The sequence below is a fragment of the Arvicola amphibius genome, chromosome 18 (genome assembly GCF_903992535.2).
Source record: "Arvicola amphibius chromosome 18, mArvAmp1.2, whole genome shotgun sequence".
Lineage (NCBI taxonomy): Eukaryota > Metazoa > Chordata > Mammalia > Rodentia > Cricetidae > Arvicola > Arvicola amphibius.
The window spans coordinates 32,317,906-32,340,712 of record NC_052064.1 but is presented as its reverse complement, the minus strand read 5'-3'; the positions used below and the strand labels follow the sequence as shown (position 1 = coordinate 32,340,712).

At 47.1% G+C, this 22,807-nt stretch overlaps 1 protein-coding gene across 7 annotated transcripts in view; it reads left to right on the top strand.

Moving 5' to 3' along the window:
- The window catches only part of Als2 (alsin Rho guanine nucleotide exchange factor ALS2), a 59,980-nt gene that overhangs the window by 25,760 nt on the left and 11,413 nt on the right, over nucleotides 1-22,807 (top strand). For 5 of the 7 annotated variants that reach the window (XM_038315191.1, XM_038315194.1, XM_038315190.1 and 2 more), the window contains exons 9-26: nucleotides 2,298-2,480; nucleotides 4,323-4,494; nucleotides 6,528-6,708; nucleotides 8,670-8,735; nucleotides 9,324-9,486; nucleotides 10,746-10,877; nucleotides 11,215-11,343; nucleotides 12,167-12,237; nucleotides 12,588-12,654; nucleotides 13,203-13,405; nucleotides 13,519-13,584; nucleotides 14,613-14,711; nucleotides 15,180-15,344; nucleotides 16,826-16,937; nucleotides 17,238-17,315; nucleotides 17,991-18,124; nucleotides 20,028-20,195; nucleotides 22,141-22,258. In XM_038315191.1, coding sequence (XP_038171119.1) covers nucleotides 2,298-2,480; nucleotides 4,323-4,494; nucleotides 6,528-6,708; nucleotides 8,670-8,735; nucleotides 9,324-9,486; nucleotides 10,746-10,877; nucleotides 11,215-11,343; nucleotides 12,167-12,237; nucleotides 12,588-12,654; nucleotides 13,203-13,405; nucleotides 13,519-13,584; nucleotides 14,613-14,711; nucleotides 15,180-15,344; nucleotides 16,826-16,937; nucleotides 17,238-17,315; nucleotides 17,991-18,124; nucleotides 20,028-20,195; nucleotides 22,141-22,258 — 2,307 coding nt within the window. Of the gene's footprint in view, nucleotides 1-2,297; nucleotides 2,481-4,322; nucleotides 4,495-6,527; nucleotides 6,709-8,669; nucleotides 8,736-9,323; nucleotides 9,487-10,745; nucleotides 10,878-11,214; nucleotides 11,344-12,166; nucleotides 12,238-12,587; nucleotides 12,655-13,202; nucleotides 13,406-13,518; nucleotides 13,585-14,612; nucleotides 14,712-15,179; nucleotides 15,345-16,825; nucleotides 16,938-17,237; nucleotides 17,316-17,990; nucleotides 18,125-20,027; nucleotides 20,196-22,140; nucleotides 22,259-22,807 lie in introns of those variants that run through there. The other 2 variants (XM_038315196.1, XR_005283726.1) reach the window with 2 other exon arrangements.

The window sequence follows — 22,807 nt, the reverse complement described above, 5'->3', positions numbered from 1 at the left end:
AGCATCAATGCCCAAGACCCACGCTGGTGGCCTCCCTTCGGTGAGCTTGATGCTGCTTGAACAAAAAGACTGAAGAGAACATTGTAAAACGCCATCACGTTGCTGCTTATAGTTTTAGTAGTAATTTTTTTTAATTAAGCTTTAATTACCATCCCCCCCAAACAGGGTTTCTCTGTGTAACAGTTCTGGCTGTCCTGGAACTCACTCTGTAGACCAGGCTAACGTCAAACTCATAGAGATCTGCCTGCCTCTGCCTCCCAACTGCTGGGATTAAAGGATTAAGCAAACAGTTCAAGAAAACCTTAATTATCAAGGTGTGTGAGTGCCCACAGAGTCAAGAAGGGAGCATCTGATTCCCTGGAGCTTGGATTTCACATAACTGGGAGCTGTCTGACATGGGTGCTGGGAGCTGATGTCCTCTGTCAGGACATTACATGTGATTCACTGCTGAGCCATGATTCCAGCCCTGCCTTTAGCATAAAACATTTCCTCAACATTGTCCCAGTTCCTGTTACTGAAACACAAACATACAGCAAATGGTTGATCCTTGTCATTTTAATAAACTTATTAAATTTAATAAAATGGAAAGCCCTCTTATTCATATGAGGGAAAGAAAGGTTTGGAAGCCAGACCTGGTGGCTCAAACCAGCAGTCCCAGCTCCTGAGAAGGCCGAGGCAGGAGGATTGAAACTCAGGCTCTGACTGGGCCACTGAGAAAGGTCAAGGTCAACCAGAACGATGCAGAAAAACCCTGTTTCAAAGTCTTCCAGAAAGGGTTAGGGCTCTGACTCACTGGGAATAACCACACACAGCAAGTGCGAGGCTGGGGTTCCGTCCTCAGCATTTGAAAAACAAAGTGACCAAAAGCAAACAGAAGGAACCCTTACCAGAGGGAATGCTCTCCTGGGGTCAGAACCCAAAAGTCTGGCAGAAGAAACGCTCTCCTGGGGTCAGAACCCGAAAGTCTGGCTTGTCAGGCGGTTAGTCTCGAACTCAGCATACAGAAATACAGCACTTGGGATGTATTTGTTTCTCGTGGTCTGGAAATGAGACCTAAGGCCTTCCTTAACTCTGAGCCACAGCCCCACGCCAGTCACAGCACAGCCCAAGCACGGATGACTTTGAAATCATCCTGGCTGATCTATGGAAGCTAAAAGTCCAGTGAGATTCGAGTTAGAGTTTTGTTCATTTATTTATTTATTTATTTTTGGTTTTTTGAGGCATTCTCTCTTTCTAAAACCCAGGCTGGCTTTAAATTCTTGATCCCCTGCTTCAGCCTCCAGACTATTGAGGCTACTAGTGGCGTGTGCCACACCATGCCCAGTTCTGAAACTGGTTTTTGTTTGTTTTTGTTTTTTAATGTGGTTTCTTGGCAGTGAACTCAGGCTTTAGAGGCAAGCACCTTTGTCCTCTGAACCATGGCACAGACCCTCTTCTGTGAGTCTCTTTAAAAATTACTTATTATTTTATCTGTATGAATGTTTTGCTGGTATGTATGTAAGCGCATTGCATGCATGTCTCAGATCCTCTGGATCTGGAGTTAGAGATGGTTGTGAGCCATCATGTGGGTGCTGGGAATTGAACCCAAGTCCTCTGCAAAAGCAACAAGTGCTCCTAACAACTGAGCCATCTCCAGCCCCTGGACTTGTTTTGATTAGAGATTGTGTTGTCAATACCTTGCTTGCTTGTGGGACTTGGTAGTTGGACTTGAGTGCCACCTCCTGGCCAGCCTAGGCCGCATAGCAGAGACCCTGTCTCAGACACGCAGCCGGGGCGATTCTTGTAAGCATTGTAGTTCATTCTTCTCTCAACGAACTAGAAATCAGTTATGTGGACGGCTTGATTTTTGAGAACAGTGTCATGTCAAAAGAGATAGCGGTCGAGATTTAGCCTTTTTAGATGTTTTCTTTGGCACACAGCTGAATGTGGACGGACAGAGTACACTTGACGCGCGACTTTCAGAGCAGGGCTCTAGAGCCTCCTCCCTGTAAAACAAGCTGCCTATAGACACCTACAAAAATAACACTAAAAACTAACAAGAACTATACTTTTTCCTTTCCGTATTCTACTTTTTCAGATTTTTATAAAAATCCAATTCAAGTTTAAAAGCTGAACATCAGGTTGCTGTTTTTTTCCTTCTGCTCTGTTCTGTAGTAACTGGGTACCTTGCTGGGTTTGGTTCACTCTCTAAGGTATGGCTGACTGCCTGTGCCTGCTTAAGTAATCTGTTCCCTGCAACTGGATTCTCCTCAATTGCTTTGGACAGACGGACAGACACTGTCTTTCTGTCATTTCAGGTTAGCAGTGAAAACGGAGTCTGGAGTGTAGCCGCAGGCCAGGATTACTCCTTGTTTCTAGTGGACACCAAAGACTTCCAGCCTGGGCTGTATTACAGTGGCCGACAGGACCCTGCAGAAGGTGACACCCTTCCGGAGAATCCCGGTGGTACCAAGACTCCCGTCCTTCTCTCCTGTAACAAGGTGAATAGGAGTTGGAGCCTAAAGCCCACATTGTGTAGCTGCAGGAGCCTTTGAACTGCAAGTCCTCTGACCGCTTCATGTAAAACCGCAAACCCTTCCTCTTCCTCCCCTTCCTATCTCTCTACTCTGTTCTCCCTAACACACCCGTCGGCACGTCAGATGCTGTGGTCTTCTCTGCTGTGTGTAGGGCTTTCTGACTTCCTCATCCATTGCTGTGTCTGCACAGCACACATGCTGGTTTCATTATCTCTTTGCGGCAAGATCTCGATCAACATGCAGCTCTGGGTAGCCTGGGGCTTGCTGCACAGGCCTCCAGTAACAGGGATTACTGACACCTGTGATCAAGCGCCTGCATACCGCAAGGTCTAGAAGCAGTTGTTGAGCGAGCTCTCATGGAGGAAGGCTACACCTGTGCTTCTGTGTGCTTCTGTTTCATGATGCTAGGGCTGGAACTCGGGGCTCTCTCTGCACTGAGCAAAAACTCTCCCACTGAGCTAAGCCCCGAGCTGTTTTTATTTCATTTCTGTTTTGCGATGCAGGAGTATTGAAAAGCACCCTCCACAGTGAGGTTTCCTGGAGCCTTCGGGTGAATTATGGCAGACGCATTTCTAACTCTCCTCGGACCCTGCTAACTTGAGGGTCCTGAGCTGTGCTCACGGAGAAAGTCCCAGCAAGCCACAGGCAGAACCAACTGCTGAGTCCCCGCTCCTCTGTCGGTTTAGCCACTTCTTCCTCTTTTGAAGATCTAAATCAGTGTCTGCTTTTCCACCTCCTGCCTTGTCTTTATACACTGAGACATAAGCTTGTTTCTGCTTTTCCTGTTAAAGCAACGCACGTCCTCAAAGAGAGACGTGTCAACAGGGAATGTAACCCTCAGTGCTGGTACATCCTAGATTTTCTATTCTCATTGAAAACTGTGGTTTTGGACCACATAGTCTTTGACTGTCTGGTTAGTAGGCTCTGAATGTATTGAGACAAGACCTTAAATTGCCAGAGGCAGCACTGGCCAATTTTTTTTTTTTTTTTTTTTTTTTTTTTTGGGATACAGGTTCACATACTGTAGCCCACACTAACCCAGAACTCACTGTTTTGGATACAGGTTCACATACTGTAGCCCACACTAACCCGGAACTCACTGTGTAACCAAGATGGCCTTGAACTCCCAGCATGCCTCCTGTTTCAGTCTCTGAGTGCTGGAATTACAGGCATTAAACATTGGCTCTGTGTTTTCTTAAAGAAAATCCCCTTATGTTGGCACTTTTAAGAGACCAGGTAAAGCCGGGCGGTGGTGGCGCACGCCTTTAATCCCAGCACTCGGGAGGCAGAGGCAGGCGGATCTCTGTGAGTTCGAGGCCAGCCTGGTCTACAAGAGCTAGTTCCAGGACAGGCTCTAAAAAAGCTGCAGAGAAACCCTGTCTCGAAAAACCAAAAAAAAAAAAAAAAAAAAAAAGAGACCAGGTAACACAGAGACCCCTGGTACGGCACAGGGCCCCTCTTTGTTCTCATTAATCTTATTTTATGCAGAGTGAGTCTTGAGATATGTAATTCTTATCAGTTGACTCTTTAATATGCCTGTGGTATCTTGAAATAAATGCAAGTAAGGATATACAGTTACTCACATTTAACAGTGGTGTGTGCATAAACCAACTCCAAAACAAAGGAGTTCTATACGCAGCATTTGTAAATCTTCACTGTTAAGGCAGTGGAGCTGAATAACCTGCTTCCCAACTCCTGGGTATCTTAACCTTAGCCCCCGTCTGCTGCTATGAGCCCGTGCAGCATACCCGGTCATTGTTCATACATTACATTTTATCAGTGATCTTTTTATTTTCCCCTTTTCAGCTCGGATATATAAGCAGAGTAACAGCAGGAAAAGATAGTTATCTCGCCCTGGTGGACAAGAACATCATGGGATATATCGCCAGTCTCCATGAATTGGCTACTACGGAAAGACGGTTTTACTCAAAACTAAGTGAAATCAAATCTCAGATACTTCGGCCTCTTCTCAGTTTAGGTAAGCTGTCACCGTCCACCACCCCCACCCCTAGATCATCATCTCGTTTTAGCTGTTCTTCTGTATTAAAAGGAAGCCCGTTTGGTTGGTTGATTAGTTGTGTAGATAGGGTGTCCAGTAGCCCAGACTGAGCACAACTCACTGTGTAGCTGAGGAAGATCTTGAATTCTTGATCCTTTTGCCTCCATCACCCAATTGCTGAGATTAAGGGTGTCCACCTACCATGCCTGCTGGGTTTTATCGTTGTTATTTTATTTCTCAGACCCAGGCTGACCTCAAACTTGTGGGCTCAGACAATCCTCTTATGCTTGTCTCAGCATTACCTGGGTCTCTAAGCATGCATCTCTGTGCCTTGCATTAAGAAAGCTGCTTATGTTAATGGTTTACTCCTGCTCCCTCCCGTCCACACGCACACTCAACAGTGCACATGCTCCTTGCGGCTCCTCAGGAGCCAGGCTGCCTCACCTCCACCGTCTTCCTGCACTCATAGAAATCGGAGCTGTGGGAAGATGTGGCTAAAGACAAAGGTATATTCTTCGAAAAAGTTATCCTCGAAACTAGACTTGAGCAATTGTACTTCTGCATCCTCATCCTTAAGATACTGTATAGCTTCCATGGGATTATTTCCCCTTATAGTTCTTAGAATTGTATCTCGTGTGTGTGTGTGTGTGTGTGTGTGTGTGTGTGTGCTCATTTGGAGGAAGAGACCTGGTTAGTAGTCCTCATCTGCTTAGACCATGACACCGTGCCCCCCCCCCCCCCCCCCCCCCCCCCCCGTGTCTGCGCTCTGTGCGCTAGAACCCAGTTTGCAAGCTTCGGGCAAGGGGCTGGAGGTTGAGAATACACACGCAGAGACAGACCGACACACAGACCTTTAAACACTGATACCAAAGCCCCTCTTTATTAACACCATGTAGGCTTAAATACACTACATACACGGCAGTCAATGGCCACCATATACGGGCTGCCCATGCATGCTTCAGCATTGCCAGGGCATAAATTTCTATTTTTTCATTCATATATTCATTTGTATTTATATTCTCTTAAAAGCACTACCAGAGTGTGAAGGGTCTCACTCCCCATTAGTAGGACTTAACCAAATGTTTATTCAATCACAAAAAGGAGTTGGAAGTGAGGCGGTAAGACAGAGGAGATAGTTCCCATGGCCTCCACTGGGACGCCTGTATCCATGTATCTGGGGTTTCTAGGACATCAGCAAGGATTGCAAAGTGAGGGTTGGGAGCTATTAGCTGCAGTACATGGTAAGACCCTGTCTCAAAACCAATACCCCGCCCCCACCTCAAACAGCCAAACAGCCGTTCCCTGACTTATGACTTGAGGTGGGATTTTCTTTCTTTGTCTCGCTGGCCACAATTAGGACTCAGAAGTTAGGCTGGCAGTCTAGCACGTGACTTTTACCCTATCGAGGGAATGTTGGCTTGTGTGGTGCGCTTCTTGTTCCTAATGGAAAGATGCCTATTTTAAACAGCTGTTAGCAATTCACTTTTATTTATTTGGAGTTTGTTTCTTTAGATTTGAGTTATGGTCTCGTGTAGTCCTGGTTACTCTTCAACTCTCTGTGTAGCTAAAGATGATTCTGCACTCCTGTTTCTCATACCGTTCCCCAACTACTGGGGTTACAGGCGTGCACCACCCCTCCTGACCAGTTTAACTGTGTCTGTGAATACAGTGTGTCGAGCCCCAGCTGTGTAACATCTCCTCCAGAGGGTGGGCTCAGAACTTAGGCAAGAGAAGGGACTGTTTTCAAAATTTCACAAGTGTTAGCTTCAGCGGGTCTGCAGTTTGGCTGAGATACTAAAAAATCACCTGGGAAACCTTTAAAGAAACACCCATTCAGAGATAGCAATACCAAATCTACAGAACCAGGGACCCCACAGTCTATAGGTTTCTGTAACATTTGTGGTAGTGACTGGGGTCCCACAGATTAGTGTTTCAGCAGAGAGAGGGTTTTCAGAAAGGGGGCCACCATAGGAAAGCTCTTGGTGTTCATGTTGTTATCATTTTTGGTGCAGAAAATTTGGGCACTGTGACCACTGTCCAGCTGTTGCAGGAAGTCGCAAGTCGGTTCAGCAAGCTGTGTTACCTCATTGGGCAGCACGGGGCGTCGCTTAGCAGCTTCCTGCAGGGCGTGAAGGAAGCCAGGAGCCTGGTCATCATGAAGCACTCGAGTCTTTTCTTGGACAGTTACACAGAGCAAGTATCAGTCTCAGCACGGGGATGAGCAGGGGAGCCGCACCTCAGGAGAGTGCCCAGGGAGAGTGCACTTGGCCACAGACCAGAGTTCCGCAGTGCTGAAGTTCAGTTTCCTTCTGTACCCAACAGAGATTGATAGCGCATTTTATTTACATACAATGTCCCATTGTAAATCTGGTTATTTATTTATTTATTTTTAACATAAGTAAATTAGACCAGAATTTGAGGAAATGAAGAAGTGTATTTAAAGAGTAGGTAAAGTGTGAGCCTGCTTTTTACTGCTGTGTGACAGGACATTTTAGTTACTTTTAACGTAATGGTGTTTTCTGAATAACACCAAGAATGTTTTATAAGTAAAACAGACCAAGTATATTTGTAATCTTAAACTATTTCTCGCTTTTTCTTGATTTGTATTTTGATATGATTTGAGGCAATAATTTAAGTGTTATTTTAATGTATACCAGTTAACGCTGTTGATTGCAAGGTTGTGTTGTTTTTATGCGTAGCTTATTTGTTCTCCATCTATCTGCCAGAAATTGACTCTGTGCCACCAAGTGCCAGGCACTACACAGAGTTACAGAATGGGGCCAGTGAGGAGCACCTGTTGCCAGGGAGTTCCTGTCTGGCCTGTGTTTTCCCTGGGCTATAAATAACCCCAGGACTGATGTGTGTTTATTATCAAGAGCTGCTGGCAATGCTAATCAAAAGGATATTTAAGGTTGCCCTCCTTCCCACCAGCAGAAATAGCCTGCAATCACCTAGTATTTATTTCCCTTTCAGACTTCAGCCCCAGGCAAATTAAGTATATCAGAAGCTATTGTCTAGGAAGAATTATCTTTTTTGTTTTTTTATTATTTTATTTATTTATTATGTATACAATATTCTTTCTGCCTGAAGGCCAGAAGAGGGCACCAGACCTGATTACAGATGGTTGTGAGCCACCATGTGGTTGCTGGGAATTGAACTCAGGACCTTTGGAAGAGCAGGCAGTGCTCTTAACCACTGAGCCATCTCTCCAGCCCAGGAAGAATTATCTTGACATTACTCTTCTAACTCATCAGACATGAAAAACAATGATAGGACTTGACACAGATTTATTTTAAAAATTAGACTTTGTTATTTGTATGAAGGTTTCAGCTTTTATTAGTGCAGTTCCCCCCTTTTTCGTCTTGTATTTATTTACCCCACCACCCCCAACTCCCCCACCCCCGCTTGATTACTCGTGACCTTTTGCTTTAAAATGAAGTTTTTGATGTCCTGAGCTACTGTTTAAAGCACAGTAGTTATCTCTGTAGGTAGGATAAAACTGATTTACTTTTGGTGGGTGGAGGTTGAGACAGGATTTCTCTGTAACAGTTCTGGCTGTCCTGGAACTTGCTTTGGAGGCGAGGTTGGCCTTGAACTCATAGAGATCTGCCTGCCTCTGGCTCCTGGGTATGCCACCACCTGGCTCAGTAATTTACATTTTTAGCCTCTACCACTGTGGCTCCGTTTAGGAAGAACTTCCCGCCCCTGGCAATGTCAGTCACTTTCTAGCCCAGGAGTCTGAAATGCTGGGAGCGTCTGGAGCACCACACAGTTCCTAGTGTTTACTTAGCCTTCTGGGTTCCCTTCTGAAGACTTAATTGGAGAACTTTAAACGAAGATTAAGTTTGCATTAAAAACCCTACAGTTTGAACGACGTTTTCTCCAGCCTGTTAGGTTAGTAAGTGCCACCCGCCTGGCAGACCTGCTCGGCCCAAGGCTTGTGAATCTTGTTTCTGTTAGCGTTCCTACTGCCCTGCTCCTACCATGCCCCTGCGGCACCCGCCTGCCCATTCTTCTCCTGTGGTAAGAATCTGTTACGTTGATGTCTCAAAAGTTCTGAAATTTGTGGGTGAGATTTCAGAAAGTGTCTAGATAGGCATTTGAAACTGCACAGAGCTAATTTACTAATACTGGTGTGTCTTCTTTTCCGCCAGGTACTGCACATCAGTCTCAAATTTCCTGGTGATGGGAGGATTCCAGCTCCTCGCGAAGCCTGCCATGTAAGCACCTTCCACTCACCCTTCTAACTGCCGTAGAGCACACGTTTGGGGTTTTTGTTTATTTCTTGAGAATGTCATACAGAATATTTTTATTGCATTCTTTGCCCTCCCCAAGCTCCTCTCCGATCCCTCTCCCCAAAACTCATGCAGTTTTATCTCTTTTTCTCTTAAAAAAAAATTAAGAAACATGGGGACAATTTTGTGTTCAGCTGCTTCACGGGGCCTGCCATGGGGTGTGGCTGAGTAAAGTGGACTTTCTCCCAACAGCCGTCAGTGGGCTGTGAAAGTAACGGAATGGTGCCAGTTTATCATTTATCCCCAAAACACACGAGGAAAGTCTGTTACCAACCGTTTTTATTAGAGTTGCTGTTGCTACCATTGCTGTATCCTGCACTTTAAAGTCCTATTTTAGAGGTTAACAATTATAATTCTGTTCCTTACACCTGGGTCACTTTATTGTGCCTGTATTCATTTCCATAACACCAAGGCTATGCGTTCTGAACAGTTGTTGCCGTGAGACTTCCCATGTAATACCGTTGATATTGTTTATCCCACATGATCCACAGGATCTCGTTTCCTCTCTTCCAGGGATTTCCTAAATAAAAACCAAGAACTCCTACAAGATTTGTCGGAAGTGAATGAAGAGAACACCCAGTTGATGGAAATACTGAACACACTGTTTTTCTTGCCAGTCAGGCGACTTCATAATTACGCCAAGGTTTTGCTGAAGCTTGCCACCTGCTTTGAAGTGGTAGGTTCCCCTGCGTGCCCCCTTGAATACTGGGGCTAGGTTGTTTGCATGAAATAACCATAAGACGTTGGGCCCCATTAAATTAATACTTACGTATGTCTAATTAAGATTTCCTTCTGTATGAGAAAGTAGAAGGAGAAAGGATAAGCAGGGTAGAGCAAGCTGTGGGTTCCATTTCCACTCCGGACCTTATTTTCAGACCTTCACCTTGTGAAGCCGTCTAGACTAGAGTGTCCGCTGCTACTGCTGCTCCTTCAGGAAGGTCTCAGTCACATGATTTAGTGCATTTCATATGTTTTTTTTCGTGGAAAGGTTGTTTATTAGGGAAGGGGGTGTTCCACAGTGAGGTGAAAGGGCAGGAGGAAAGGGGGCAAAGAGAAAAAGAAGAAGAAGAGAAGTGCATTTCGTATTCTTGTCCCTGTTCTTTCCTTTTTTGGTTTGGGGGGCATGGCTTTCAAGACAGCGTTTCTCTGTTTAGTCCTGGCTGTCCTGGAACTTGTTTTGTAGACCAGGCTGGCCTTGAACTCAGAAATCTGTCTGCCTCTGCCTTCTGAGCATTGGGATTAAAGAATGCGCCTGCCTGGCTTTTCAGTCACTGTTGTGAGCGTGCTCTGTGTTTCTGTTTAACCACCATCAACCCTGGAGAGCAGCTGCAATCGTTATAGATGAGTGAGTGGAGGAGTGGAGGCACAGCTGAGAAGGGCTCCCTGTGGAGGGAACTGTCTGTCCTGCCCAAAGAAACACACAGAGGCTTAGAGTAATTATAAACTGTTTGACCTCTTAGCTCAGGCTTATTATTAACTAGCTCTTACAACTCAAATTAGCCCATAATTCTTATCTGTGTTTAGCCATGTGACTTGGTACCTTTTCTCAGTAAGACATCTCATCTTGCTTCCTCTGCATCGGGCTGGTGACTGACTCTGCCTTTCCTCTTCCCAGAATTTTCCTAGTCTGGTTGCCCTACCTATCCTTCCTGGCTACTGGTCAGTCAGTGTTTTATTAAATTAATATGAGTGACAGATCTTTGCAGTATACAGGAGCATTATCCCACAGCAGCTCCCTTCTCCTGACTACTACCAGGGTCTACCCCATCTCCCATGCATGGTAGTGGAGTTCTCTGACATCAGTTCCCCCCCCCCCCCCTTCAATGGGCCTCAGGCTGAGTTTTCTTCCTGCTGCTATAACACACCTGACCTGCACCGAGGCTGCAGTGTGTGGATAATGTTTTGTACTCGTCCCCCTTGTTTATTGGTCTCCAGGCATCTCCAGAATATCAGATGCTGCAGGATTCCAGTTCTTGTTATGAATCTCTTGCTCTCCATCTCGGCAGGAAGAGGAAGGAAGCAGAGTACACGCTGGGCTTCTGGAAGACTTTTCCCGGGAAAATGACGGTGAGCCTGCCCGCTGCCGCTGTCCCACCAGCCAGCCTCCCTCTGCTGCTCCATTCCTTTAGCGGCAGCGTGGGATGGTGCCCTGAGAACCCGAGCAGTGAGTGTTGCTAGTCCCAGTGCATCCCTTGGTTCCCGGGGTCCTCCGCACACTCCGCTGCCTGGGTTCCCTTGCTGCTGTTTCAGGCCCCTCTGGGCTCCGACTTTAGGAAGGGTATAAAGCTGTGATAAGCTCTGACCAGAAGGTCTCCCTAAATGTGCCTTGAGCCTAGTTTGCCCTCCCTTGCGCGTCCGTCTGTGTGATGTTGATGGCTCACATCACCCGCGTGGTTCCTCGCAGGACTCCCTGCGGAAGCCGGAGCGCAGACTGCTGTGTGAGAGCAGTAACCGGGCATTGTCGCTGCAGCACGCGGGCAGGTTCTCCGTGAACTGGTTCATCCTCTTCAACGACGCCCTGGTCCACGCTCAGGTAGGCTGGATCCCTAGCGGGCAGTTGTGAGCCGTGCCATGGCCGGCTATGTTGCAAGAGATGTGGTGTTGGGCAATTCCACTGTTCCCTGAATGCCGGTGGGCTCACAGGATCCGGAAGGGATTGCCTGTGATATGCCCTGACTGTCTGGTACAGGCTGTGCTGCCAGGCCCAGAGCACACAGCAGGTTATTGTAGGGAACACTGCTAGCAGCTGTAACACAGGAGTAACAAGCGTTAGTGTTAGCCATGAGATCACTAGGCAAAAAGAATATTTTTCAGCCAGCTCTGTTGTTTTTGGGACTCATAGGTTGTCTATGAGTTGATTATGTCATTGACTCATAGATACATTGTCATGTAGTACATGGCTATCTGTACTGTCAATTTAGGTTAAGCATTGTTGTGATTTCTTTGTAATTATTGAATAAAAGAGAATGTTTACCTTGGGTATTGGCTACATTTGAGAGTTTCTCTCTCTCTTGCTAGGGGCTGACTTCAGGATCTCTTAAATATGAAACAGCTCCTCTCCCATTAAGCTACACCATAGCCAAGATTTTATTTTCTAGCTTGAGAATGAGTGTCAGTGTGTGCAGGGTGGGAAGGCCCAGCATAGCTGGCTGTGGAATGGGGATTGCAGCAGGGATGTCCTACCACCTGCTCTTTATCCTCTTGGGGAGGGGGGGTTGTTCCATGGTGACAGGAAAGGACCTAGTCAAGGGGTTTGTGCCGTGGGGCCCACGTGAGCTGGTGATGGGAAGGGACCTAGCAGAGACCCAAGGTTGCTGTGGGCTCCTCACAGATGTGCCCTGTGTTCTCCATTCCAGTTCTCCACGCATCACGTGTTCCCTTTGGCCACACTGTGGGCAGAGCCTCTTTCCGAAGAAGCTGGTAGCGTGTACGTGTGCTTCCTTCTCCTGCTCCTCTTCTTTCCTCAAGTGGGGTGGTCAGGAAAAAGTGCGGGGTGGGCGGGGGGGGGGACATAGGAAACTGGTGACGGTCGCGGTGAGCGGTGGTGGACGTCCTCACTGCTCAGGCCGCTGTGGTGGCACAGCCCTGCCCTTCTGGATCTCCTCCCTGTGTGGAGCTCAGTCTAGAGCAGGGCAGCTGCGCTCATGGGGAGGGTGGGGAGGGTTCTGCTGTCGGGATGGTGGGTTGGGATGGCAGGCTGCTCTAGCTGCTCTAGCTGCTGCTGCTGTCGGGATGGCGGGCTGCCCTAGCGCTGGTCTCCGTCCTTGGGTATTTCAGGAACGGCTTGAAGATAACCACACCTGAAGAGCAGTTCACGCTAATCTCATCAACACCCCAGGAAAAGGTCAGTTCTGCGTGGCGTTTCCTTTCAACTTGGCCTTTTATGTTCGTAAACAAGAAACACACGTCGTAGCTGCTTCGTTCATAACCCTTAAATCAAAACTAGATTTTTGCCCTTTTGTTCTGTTTCCTGAAACAGTGACTTGCTGTGAGCCCTGGCTAGTTTAGAACTCACGAATTCTTTCTGCCTTAACCTTTCAAGTGCTGGGACTGTAGGAGTGTGCCATGAGGCCTGGCTGGTCTTTGTGATTCTTTTTATTTGTTTTTTGTTTTGTTTTGTTTTTAGGTAGCATCTTACTGTGTGGTGCAGGTTGACCTGGAACTCACTGAATGGTCCAGGCTGGCCTGAAACTCTCACAGAAGCCCTTCCTGCTTTATAAAGTGTGACTCAGTTTTAAACCAATAGCAATAAATTCTAAGAGCTGATTCACATCACTCAATGAGAAAAGTGATAGGTGACAGAAAAGGCACAGCAAGAAAACCAGCAAAACTTAGTTCAGTACTTGACAGATTATTGCCCTGAGCTTCCTGATGTGGACTTTCTGCCTCTAGACCAAGTGGCTTCGGGCTATCAGCCAAGCCGTGGATCAGGCTTTGAGGGGGACATCCGATTTTCCACTCTATGGAGGTGGCAGCGGTGTTCAGAGGCAGGAACCACCCATCTCAAGAAGCGCCAAGTACACTTTCTACAAGGATCCTCGCCTGAAGGATGCCACTTACGACGGGCGCTGGCTTTCGGGGAAGCCTCATGGCAGGTGAAGGGCGCTCCGTCCTTTTCCTGGGAAGGGGGTGGCAGTCACATTGTGGAGAAAGCCTTGTTTATCCAAACCATGACTTGATGGTTGTTCTTTTTGTTTATGCCTTCCAGGGGTGTTCTGAAGTGGCCGGATGGAAAGGTGTATTCTGGCATGTTCAGGAATGGCCTGGAAGATGGGTAAGGAAATTGTGTAAAGTAGAAGATGAATTGAAATCTGGTCACAAGCTATTGACCGTTGGCAGTTGCTTTTCAAGCAAGCCGTGGATTTCTGCTGTGTAGGCATTAGGGTGCTTTGGATCCCTGCAGAAGATGAGCTGGGGCAGAATCTATGAGAGTCACCTGACCCGGCAGTGTCACTGGGGCACAGAGGACGTAGAGACGTTACTTTCAGTACTTCTGCAGAAATAGCTTTCTCCCCTCTTGCTGTGTTGAGGATGGACTGTAGGACCTTGGGATGGCTGGACAAGTGCTCCGCTGCTGAGCTGCTGCCTCAGGCCAGCGCGCGTCGGGACCAGCCTGGTCTACAAGGGCGAGCTCCAGGACAAGCTCCAGAGCTACAGAGAAACCCTGTCTTGAATTCAAAACTACTTTTTTTATTTCTCTGTTAAAAGGGAAATCACGAAGGGGCGTTGTGGAAATGGTACTCTGCTGACAGCGGTTTTGGATAATTTGTTCTGTTTTTTTTCATCACATTCCGGAGTCCGTCCATTATGCACGCGTGTGGATGCATGTGTGCCGTGTCACACATGTGGCCAGAGGACAACTTGAGCAGTCCTCTCCTCCCGCTCTGTGACTACTGAGGGTCTGAACTCAGTTAAATACTTTGTGTCCTGTTAAGAAATTTAAAGTGAGGGTGTCACGGTTTGTGGTCTCAGGCCCTTCAGGATGAAAGGAGGACTTGGACCCTCTGTTTTACCCCACTCACGAGAGAGACGCATGAGCAGCGCGTGCCCTGACGTCCCCAGGGAGACAGGCTGCGTTAGAGTCGGGCATCTCTCGGTGGCCAGGGAGCAGGCCTGGGTCCCACTCCCCAGCCTTTGCACACAGCTTAGCTGGTAGATATGACTTCAGCCAAGACCCACTCACCCCGGTCCTATAGGTACCATCTTCTCCGTCCTCCTTGCTAAGATGCTCATTTGTAATCGCATGCCAAAGGTGAGCACGTCACTTCTGCATCTTCTTAGGCTTTTCCTTCTCCTTGGCAGATATGGTGAATACAGAATCCCAAACAAGGCCCTGAACAAAGAAGACCATTATGTGGGCCACTGGAAAGAAGGGAAAATGTGTGGCCAAGGGGTCTACAGGTAATGGTGTGCACGGGAAAGGTTGTGGATCTGGTGTTGCCTTTTCACCAAAGCTGTGTGAAAAGCTTCCTTTAAGCGCGCCCTCGTCTACGGTGTGATAGTATTATTAAATGTGGCTTGTGTCTCCATTTACCTGCTGAATAAACCATGACTTTCTATACAAGTCTCATCTGTAAGTCTAACTTTATTTTTTGCTTGGCTCTAATTTGAACAGAATTTTTTTTTTGCATTCTTTCTAGCTCATTATTTCATTTCCCATAAGGGACTAAGCACATAATTTTTCATGTTAATGCAAAATATTAATTATATTACCTTTAATGTTTGAGGCTTAGTCCTTCAAACTGAGGGTTTTGGATTGTTTTTCTATGCTTATATAAATGAATAATTATAGCCACCCATAAAAGCACAGCATTGTATTTCCTGCAGTTTGTAATGCACATGTTATCTTTTTGCCCCTACCGCCCACAGCTACGCCTCCGGTGAAGTGTTTGAAGGCTGCTTTCAGGATAACATGCGCCACGGCCATGGTCTCCTCCGAAGTGGGAAACTGACTTCTTCTTCTCCTAGCATGTTCATTGGCCAGTGGGTGATGGATAAGAAGGCAGGATACGGCGTCTTTGATGACATCACCAGGTACCATGCTCCGCTTCCACCTCCGTGTGCACAGTGAGAAGACGGTGCTTATAGACTGCCCTCATGCCGTTTGTTTTTTATTGTGTGTGTGTGTGTGTGTGTGTGTGTGTGTATGCACACGCATGCGCGTGCACCTGTGTGTGTCCATCTATTGCCAAGGGAGGACAGGAGAGGGCGTTGGATACCCTGGGGGTGGGGTTACCAGTGGTTGTGAGCTGATGGTGTGGGCACTGGGAGCCAAACTTGGGTCCTCTGTGAGAGCATTAATTAATTGCTGAGCCGTCTCTCCAGCCCCTCAAATCGTGATGCTTTTATGAAGACCTGAGCGTTTTACATCTGATCTTAGCCAGAAGACCAAGAAGCAGTTGACTTAAGCCTCTGATTTGACAACACTGAGGGGACGTTTCAGCTTGAGGGGTGGCCTAGTGCTGCCTGTCGTCTGTGATCCCAGCTGAGGGAGGCTGAGGCAGGACACCTACCATGCCAGAGAAAAGGAAAAGAGCTTACCGTAAGGGAACAGTTGTCAGGAGTCTTTTTCCCTCTTTTTGGTTTTTCGAGACAGAGTTTCTCTGTGGCTTTGGAGCCTGTCCTGGAGCTAGTTCTTGTAGACCAGGCTGGTCTTGAACTCACAGAGATCCGTCTGCCTCTGCCTCCCGAGTGCTGGGATTAAAGGCGTGCGCCACCACCGCCCGGCCTTTTTCCCTCTTTTTGAAGAGGGTTTCTCTGTGTAGCCCTGGCTATCCTGGAACTCACTCTGTAGACCTGGCCGGCCTTGAGCTCACAGAGATCCGCTTCCTCTGCCTCCCGAGCCACCCGGCCAGGATACATCTTCAGCTATAGCCACTAAGAGCACCTCCTGTGCCCACCTCCCGCCTCTGTCTTCAGCCACTCTTGTCCCCAGAGACCGGTCTCTGTCCCCTTTTCTGCCCCTTGTCTCCCTCCAATAAACCTCCCATGTAAGCCCTATTTATGTCAAGACTCCTTCCCACCAGTTTTTTTAAATACACCAGTAAGAATATTCTGAGTTTAAGTGGGTGAAAGTTAAAACCTTTTATGACAAATTATTTAAAGTTTTATCCTATTATAGTTTAAATTTGTGCTGTTCTTTTTTAATTGCATATTTTATTTTGAGACAGGGTCACACTGTGTGGCTCTGGCTAGTCTTGATCTCTCAGAGATCTGCCTGCCTCTGCCTCCTGAGTTTTGGGCTTTAAGGTACACTCCACCACACCTGATTTAATAGGGTATTTTAGTGTTATCAAGGAAGTGTATAGAGTGTATTCAGTCTGTTGGGTAGAACACAGCGTGAACACTGCTCTGACTGAGGTGTCTTTTGCACCGTCTTGTGTCTGAAGAGGTGGCGTGAACCACGCTGACTGGAGTAACTGCAGCAGGGGCATAGCTCAGATCCCTGTAAGAATGGTTTTTCTCCATTCTGCCCTTTTATTTGATGGTCATCTTTCTTTCTTATTCCTGTACAGGGGAGAGAAGTACATGGGAATGTGGCAAGATGATGTGTGCCAAGGAAATGGGGTGGTAGTTACCCAGTTTGGGTTATATTATGAAGGCAACTTCCACCTGAATAAGATGGCGGTGAGTGGGATGTGCCTGCGTGGTTCGCGTTGACTCTTAGAATCTCCCACGTCCCCGACCTTTAAAGCCTTTCAGTTACTGTTTGACTTTGTTTTGGCTGCTTTGAGATGAGGTCTCACTCTGTAACCCGGGCCAACTGGGTCACTGTATAACTTAACTGCCTGCCTGGCCTGGGGCTCACGGAAAAACTGCTTCTGCTTCCTGATCTGGGATGTCTGGCGCTGTGAGGCTTTGGGGCGTGACTGCGTGCACTCTGAGGCCTTCTGCGGTCCGTGTTGTGACTTGTGCTTCTCCACGCAGGGAAATGGAGTTTTGCTTTCAGAAGATGACACTGTCTACGAAGGGGAATTTTCCGACGACTGGACCCTCAGTGGAAAGGTCAGGAAGCAGCCTGGTTCTTTCTTCATAGGCTCTTTTAAATTTTTTTAAAGAGACTAAACTTCTTCTTGTGCATTAATATCTAATTGCCTCAGCACCTTTTCCCATTAAATGTTAGAACTCATTGGCTGTAAACTCCCTAAGGAGTCAAGGACAAACTTAGCTGCTGATGCTGCTGCTGCCCCTCCTCCTCCTCCTCCATCTCGCATGTTGGGGAGTGCACCGTGATCCTCAGCTTCACTTGGATGTAGTGCATACGTATGTTCCCTCAGTGCTTGATTTCTTGCTGACGCCTGTTCTGATCCCTCTCGTGTTAGGGTTAATTCGCTCCCCATCCTAGTTCTCTGAGATCAGATTTCAGGCTAGGGACTTTAGAGTTTTCTAAGACAAACATCAGCAGCCATGGCTTTGACCACGGCTTCAGCAGCAGCCTGTGAGTGGAATTCCGTGCGTTCCACCCAACTAAGGAAATTTCCCGTATTCCTGTGGAGTTTCTCCCTTTTACCCATGAGTTGTTTTCATACATTCTCCCTGGGCAGGCACATGCACACATCTTTTGTTTATCAGACTGGCAAAGAACAAATTAAAAAGGAAAGTGTTAAGTATTTAGTATTTTTCCTCTTAATTTTGTAGTTTTAACAAACACTTTTCTAACTCCTCTTTCACTTCACCCAGGGCACACTGACCATGCCAAACGGAGACTACATTGAAGGTTATTTTAGTGGAGAATGGGGGTCTGGGATAAAGATCACCGGAACCTACTTCAAACCTGGCCTCTACGAGAGTGACAGAGACAAGCCCAAAGCCCTGTGAGTGCTCGCCCTGCATAGTTCCTGGGCGTTCTCAGTTGTCCTGACAAGCCCAAAGCCCTGTGAGTGCTCGCCCTGCGTAGTTCCTGGGCGTTCTCAGTTGTCCTGCTTTCACCAGAGTGGGTTAATATTGTAAAGCAAATTCAAGTGTTACCATTGTCCTTTTTAAACAAGCTCTGGCTTCTGTAAACCGACTGCCTCCAGTAGAGGTAGTGCCATCTGTAGTCCTGACTGAAGGCAGAGGTGGTTCAGAGGTGCAGGTGTGGAAACATGCACACACACACACACACACACACACACACACACTCCAGTACAATCTGCATCAGTGAGGAAAAGGCAGAATCTAAGTTTTGGGTTGTCTTTTCCCTATTGATTTCATCTTAAGCTTTGGGTTCCTTGTTTTTTGGGCTGTGTTACTGTGTATCCCTGGCTGGCCCTGGACTCAGTCCCCCTGCCTCAGACTCCTGAGGACTAGGCTGACAGCTGTGCACTGCACACAGTTGTTGGTGTTTACCGCTGTCGAGGCCGGGGATCTGGGAGAATGAATAAGGGATAATGAGGCGGGCTAAAGTCTCATGCAATAGTCACCTTTATTCAGATATCAGACAGTTCATACCAGCGGTTCTCAACCTGCGTCCCGACACCTTTATCAAAACCTCTGTCTCCAAAAACATTAATGTTACAGCTCATAACAGTAGCCAAATTACAGTCATGAAGTAGCAGTAGAAACAGTTTTATGGTTGGGGTCACCATCTTAGGAAGACTGAGAACCACTGGTTTCTATTCTGAGGGTTCAGAACAGTTTCGTGACTAAAGTGTATGTCACAAGGACAGACCAGCTGCACATGGGAAGACCGTAGAGTCTTATAAACAAACAACCACCACAGTGTGGAGGACACTCACTTCTGGGAATGATACCACGTTTGGGAGAAACTGAGGTCACAGAGGTCCTACCCCTGGAGTGTCCTCACCAGCACTTAGAATTCTCACAGGATCCCGTTCTTGGGCCATGTTCACACATTCTGGTATCATTTCATATTCTCTGTTCCAATGAGAACTCCCTGCATTTTCTGTCCATGTTGACTTTTTGTTTTGTTTGTTTTATTTGTATTTTTAGAAACCCATATGTAATAAATTTCACAATTTTTGTAAAATGTTTGAAGTACAGAAAACCATTGTTTTATCAAGAGTCTATTTCCCAAAGTCAGTTCTGTAGAATTGTGGACATCAGAGTCAATACATGTTGTAAGGAGACCTCTTATTTGGTTCTCAGCCACTTAGCCCCAGAATAATCACAGAAACTGTATTAATTAAATCCCTGCTTGGCCCATTAGCTCTAGCTTCTTATTGGTTAGCTCTTACATCTTAATTTAACCCATCTCCATTCATCTGCGTATTGCCACATGACAGTGGTTTACCGGGTAAAGTTTCAGCACGTCTGTTTCTGGCAGCGAATTGATGGCTTCTTCCTGAGTCCTCTCTCTTTCTCCCAGCATTCAGCTTAGCTTTCTCCGCCTAGTTCAGTTCTTCCCTGCCATAGGCTCAAAGCAGTTCTTTATTCATTAACCAATAAAGCAACATAGACAAAAGGACTCCCACTGGTATTTAAGGTACTAGCCCCTTAGGCATGGTCTCTCGTGCTGTAAATGCTATTGGCTGAAGGAGCGGAATGTGCTCCCACAGCAAATACTGTTATGTCTAACAATCCATGTACATTAGTATCCAGTAAACAGTTATTCAAGTGAATCCCTTCTAAATCTTCCTCCAGTGTTTTTAAGATAGAACTCCCTCTGGTGTACTGGCAGTTTGGCTCACAAAGCATTTTGAATTGTGTGTAGTTTTTATTCTTGGGGATGACTTTTCACCAACGTTGGTGAAGCAAAGGCTGGTGTGGCTTTGTTAGCAGGAAGCTGGGAAACTTGGCGGTGGCCGCGGATGAGAAGTGGAGAGCCGTGTTTGATGAGTGCTGGCGCCAGCTGGGCTGTGAGAGCCCAGGCCAAGGGGAGGTGTGGAAGGCGTGGGATAACATTGCCGTGGCCCTGACCACCAGTCGCCGCCAGCACAGGGACAGGTGAGCAGATGTCCGGCAGCCTGTGGCAGAGCCCGTGACAGAGCCTGTGGCAGAGCGTGTTAAGCCAGAGACTCGAAACCAGGCAGCAGTCGGGTTTGTGTATCCAGCTGCCAATGTAATGTCTAATATGGTTTGAAAGTCCGTGGGAGGGGGCAGCACTGCCACACAGAGTGCATTGTGGGTAGCTTGGTCTGCTCTGTCCCTAGCAGAAGAATGCCATTTGGAAGGAAGGGAAGCGTGTTTTATATTTTGAACTTGGAACTAAGTTCATTATCAGTCACGGCTGAATCATAGAAGGCTCTCTGGGGAAAGGTATGGTATGGCCTGCCAGCTCAGGGAGAAATGTGGGTGGCAGGAATCCCTGGGGTGCCAGGCTTGGTGGACTCTTCTGGCTTGTAGTTTGGAAAGACATGAACATGTAAATTTAAGGAGCTGAGCAAATTATTGGGAAGAGAAGTCCGAGGTAATCACATTCAGAAACATCACTTTCATAGTGAAAGAGAAAGATCTTGAAGGGGGCTAGAGAAGAGAGTGGATCACACGCGGGACTAGAGAAGAGAGTGGATCACACACAGGGCTAGAGAAGAGCGTGGATCACACGCAGGGCTAGAGAAGAGAGTGGATCACACGGGGCTAGAGAAGAGAGTGGATCACACGGGGCTAGAGAAGAGAGTGGATCACATGCAGGGCTAGAGAAGAGCGTGGATCACACGGGGCTAGAGAAGAGAATGGATCACACGCAGGGCTAGAGAAGAGAGTGGATCACACGCGGGTGGGGCTAGAGAAGAGTGGATCACACACGGGCGGGGCTAGAGAAGAGAGTGGATCACACGCAGGGCTAGAGAAGAGAGTGGATCACACGGGGCTAGAGAAGAGAGTGGATCACACGCAGGGCTAGAGAAGAGAGTGGATCACACGCAGGGCTAGAGAAGAGAGTGGATCACACGCGGGCGGGGCTAGAGAAGAGAGTGGATCACACGCAGGGCGCCACAGGAGCTATGGGTGTGCTCAGTCTTAGCAGGAGCCTGCAGCCCAGCATTTCCCAAACAGTGGAAGAAAATCGCAGATGAACTTTTCGTTCATCTTTCCCCTTCCTCTTCTCCCTTTCTCCATCCGCCTCTCTTCTTCTTTCCCAATGCCCACAAGCACTGCTGAGCATTTAAACGGAATCTCTAGTTCCTGAAGCAGTCTTGCTTGCAGGTAGTCGTTAGTGTGGTTCCTTTGCTGTGAAATATCAAAAAGTGCTCGCTTTGATCTTCGTACATAAACGCACACATTTGATCTTTCAACAATTAGTTTTGTGCTACTTTTCATTTGCATCTGTTAGTTGCTTTCCAATATCCACGATTAAAGAGAATTCAAGTTTTGACTTTCATCATATAATGATACTATGTATTTATGTGAGGAAGGTAAACGAGAGTGGAGCTGCATGGGCTTCCTGCACGGATGGGGCCCTGCAGTTACCCATGCTCCTTGCTGTGGGCAGAGGCCTGGCTTCTCTCCCCATTTTCATCTCGTTCTTTGCTCGTTCATTTATTATTTTTAGCTCTTCCCTTATTTTCTTTTCATTGGCAAGACTGGCACCAGCTTTCATTTCAAGTTCATGTTAAGGATTTCCCGGCACTGCGTCTTCAGTTGGACAGTGTACAGTTTTCACGGTTTCTTACAACGATGAAGTAATGTCAAATGCTGTCTCGAGTAGATTTATGTAACAGCAGGTCGACTGCCATAGGTGAGCGTGTTAAGCCTGTGCTGGGTCAGCGGACTCTCAGAGTAGCAGGCCAGCCACATTGAGGGCATCAGGCCTGTGCTGGGTCAGAGTAGCAGGTCAGCCTCATTGAGCAAGATGGGTCTGTGCCACATGCTCCCCTTCCTCCTCAGTTGGCGACTCTACAATGTTTTGCTTTCTCATGTGAGATGCTGGGCTCTCCTCCTCTCTCCGCAGTCCGGAAATCCTGAGCCGTTCACAGACTCAGACGCTAGAGAGTCTGGAGTACATTCCCCAGCATGTGGGCGCCTTCTCTGTGGAGAAATATGACGACATCAGAAAGTATTTAATCAAGGTAAACAAGTCAAACGACCTCGCTTCTGTGAGTTAATCATGAAAGGCTGTAGATCAGCTGGGTGTGGTCCTGAAACCTCAGCGCGCTCGCTGGAGGACCAGACAAGACCGCCTGCTAACCTGAAGCCAGCCTAAGCTATGAAGCCCTCTTACCCCCACTTCACCTCCAAAACACACAGAATCATCATTCAAATGTTAACCTAATCTTGGTTTTACTTTCTCTGTTTTGTTTGCTAAATCTTTGACTTTTTGAAAAGATTGTCTCACCGTAGCCCAGGTTGACCTTGAACTCAGGGCAGTCCTCCGCCAGCTTATAGGCTCTAGCCACTATAGGTTATTGCCTCTGACTGGTTTTGTAATCAACACATGATAATTACATTTTTGTAGGAATAGTATGATATTTCAGTACACATATTTTTTTTTCAGTACACTTATATATTACATAGTGATCATTTCAGGACACTTAGATATCTTTGTGATGAAAATCCAAATCCTTTCTTCTGTTTGTTTTGAGCTGTATCGTATTGTTAACTATAATTCTCCCACTGTA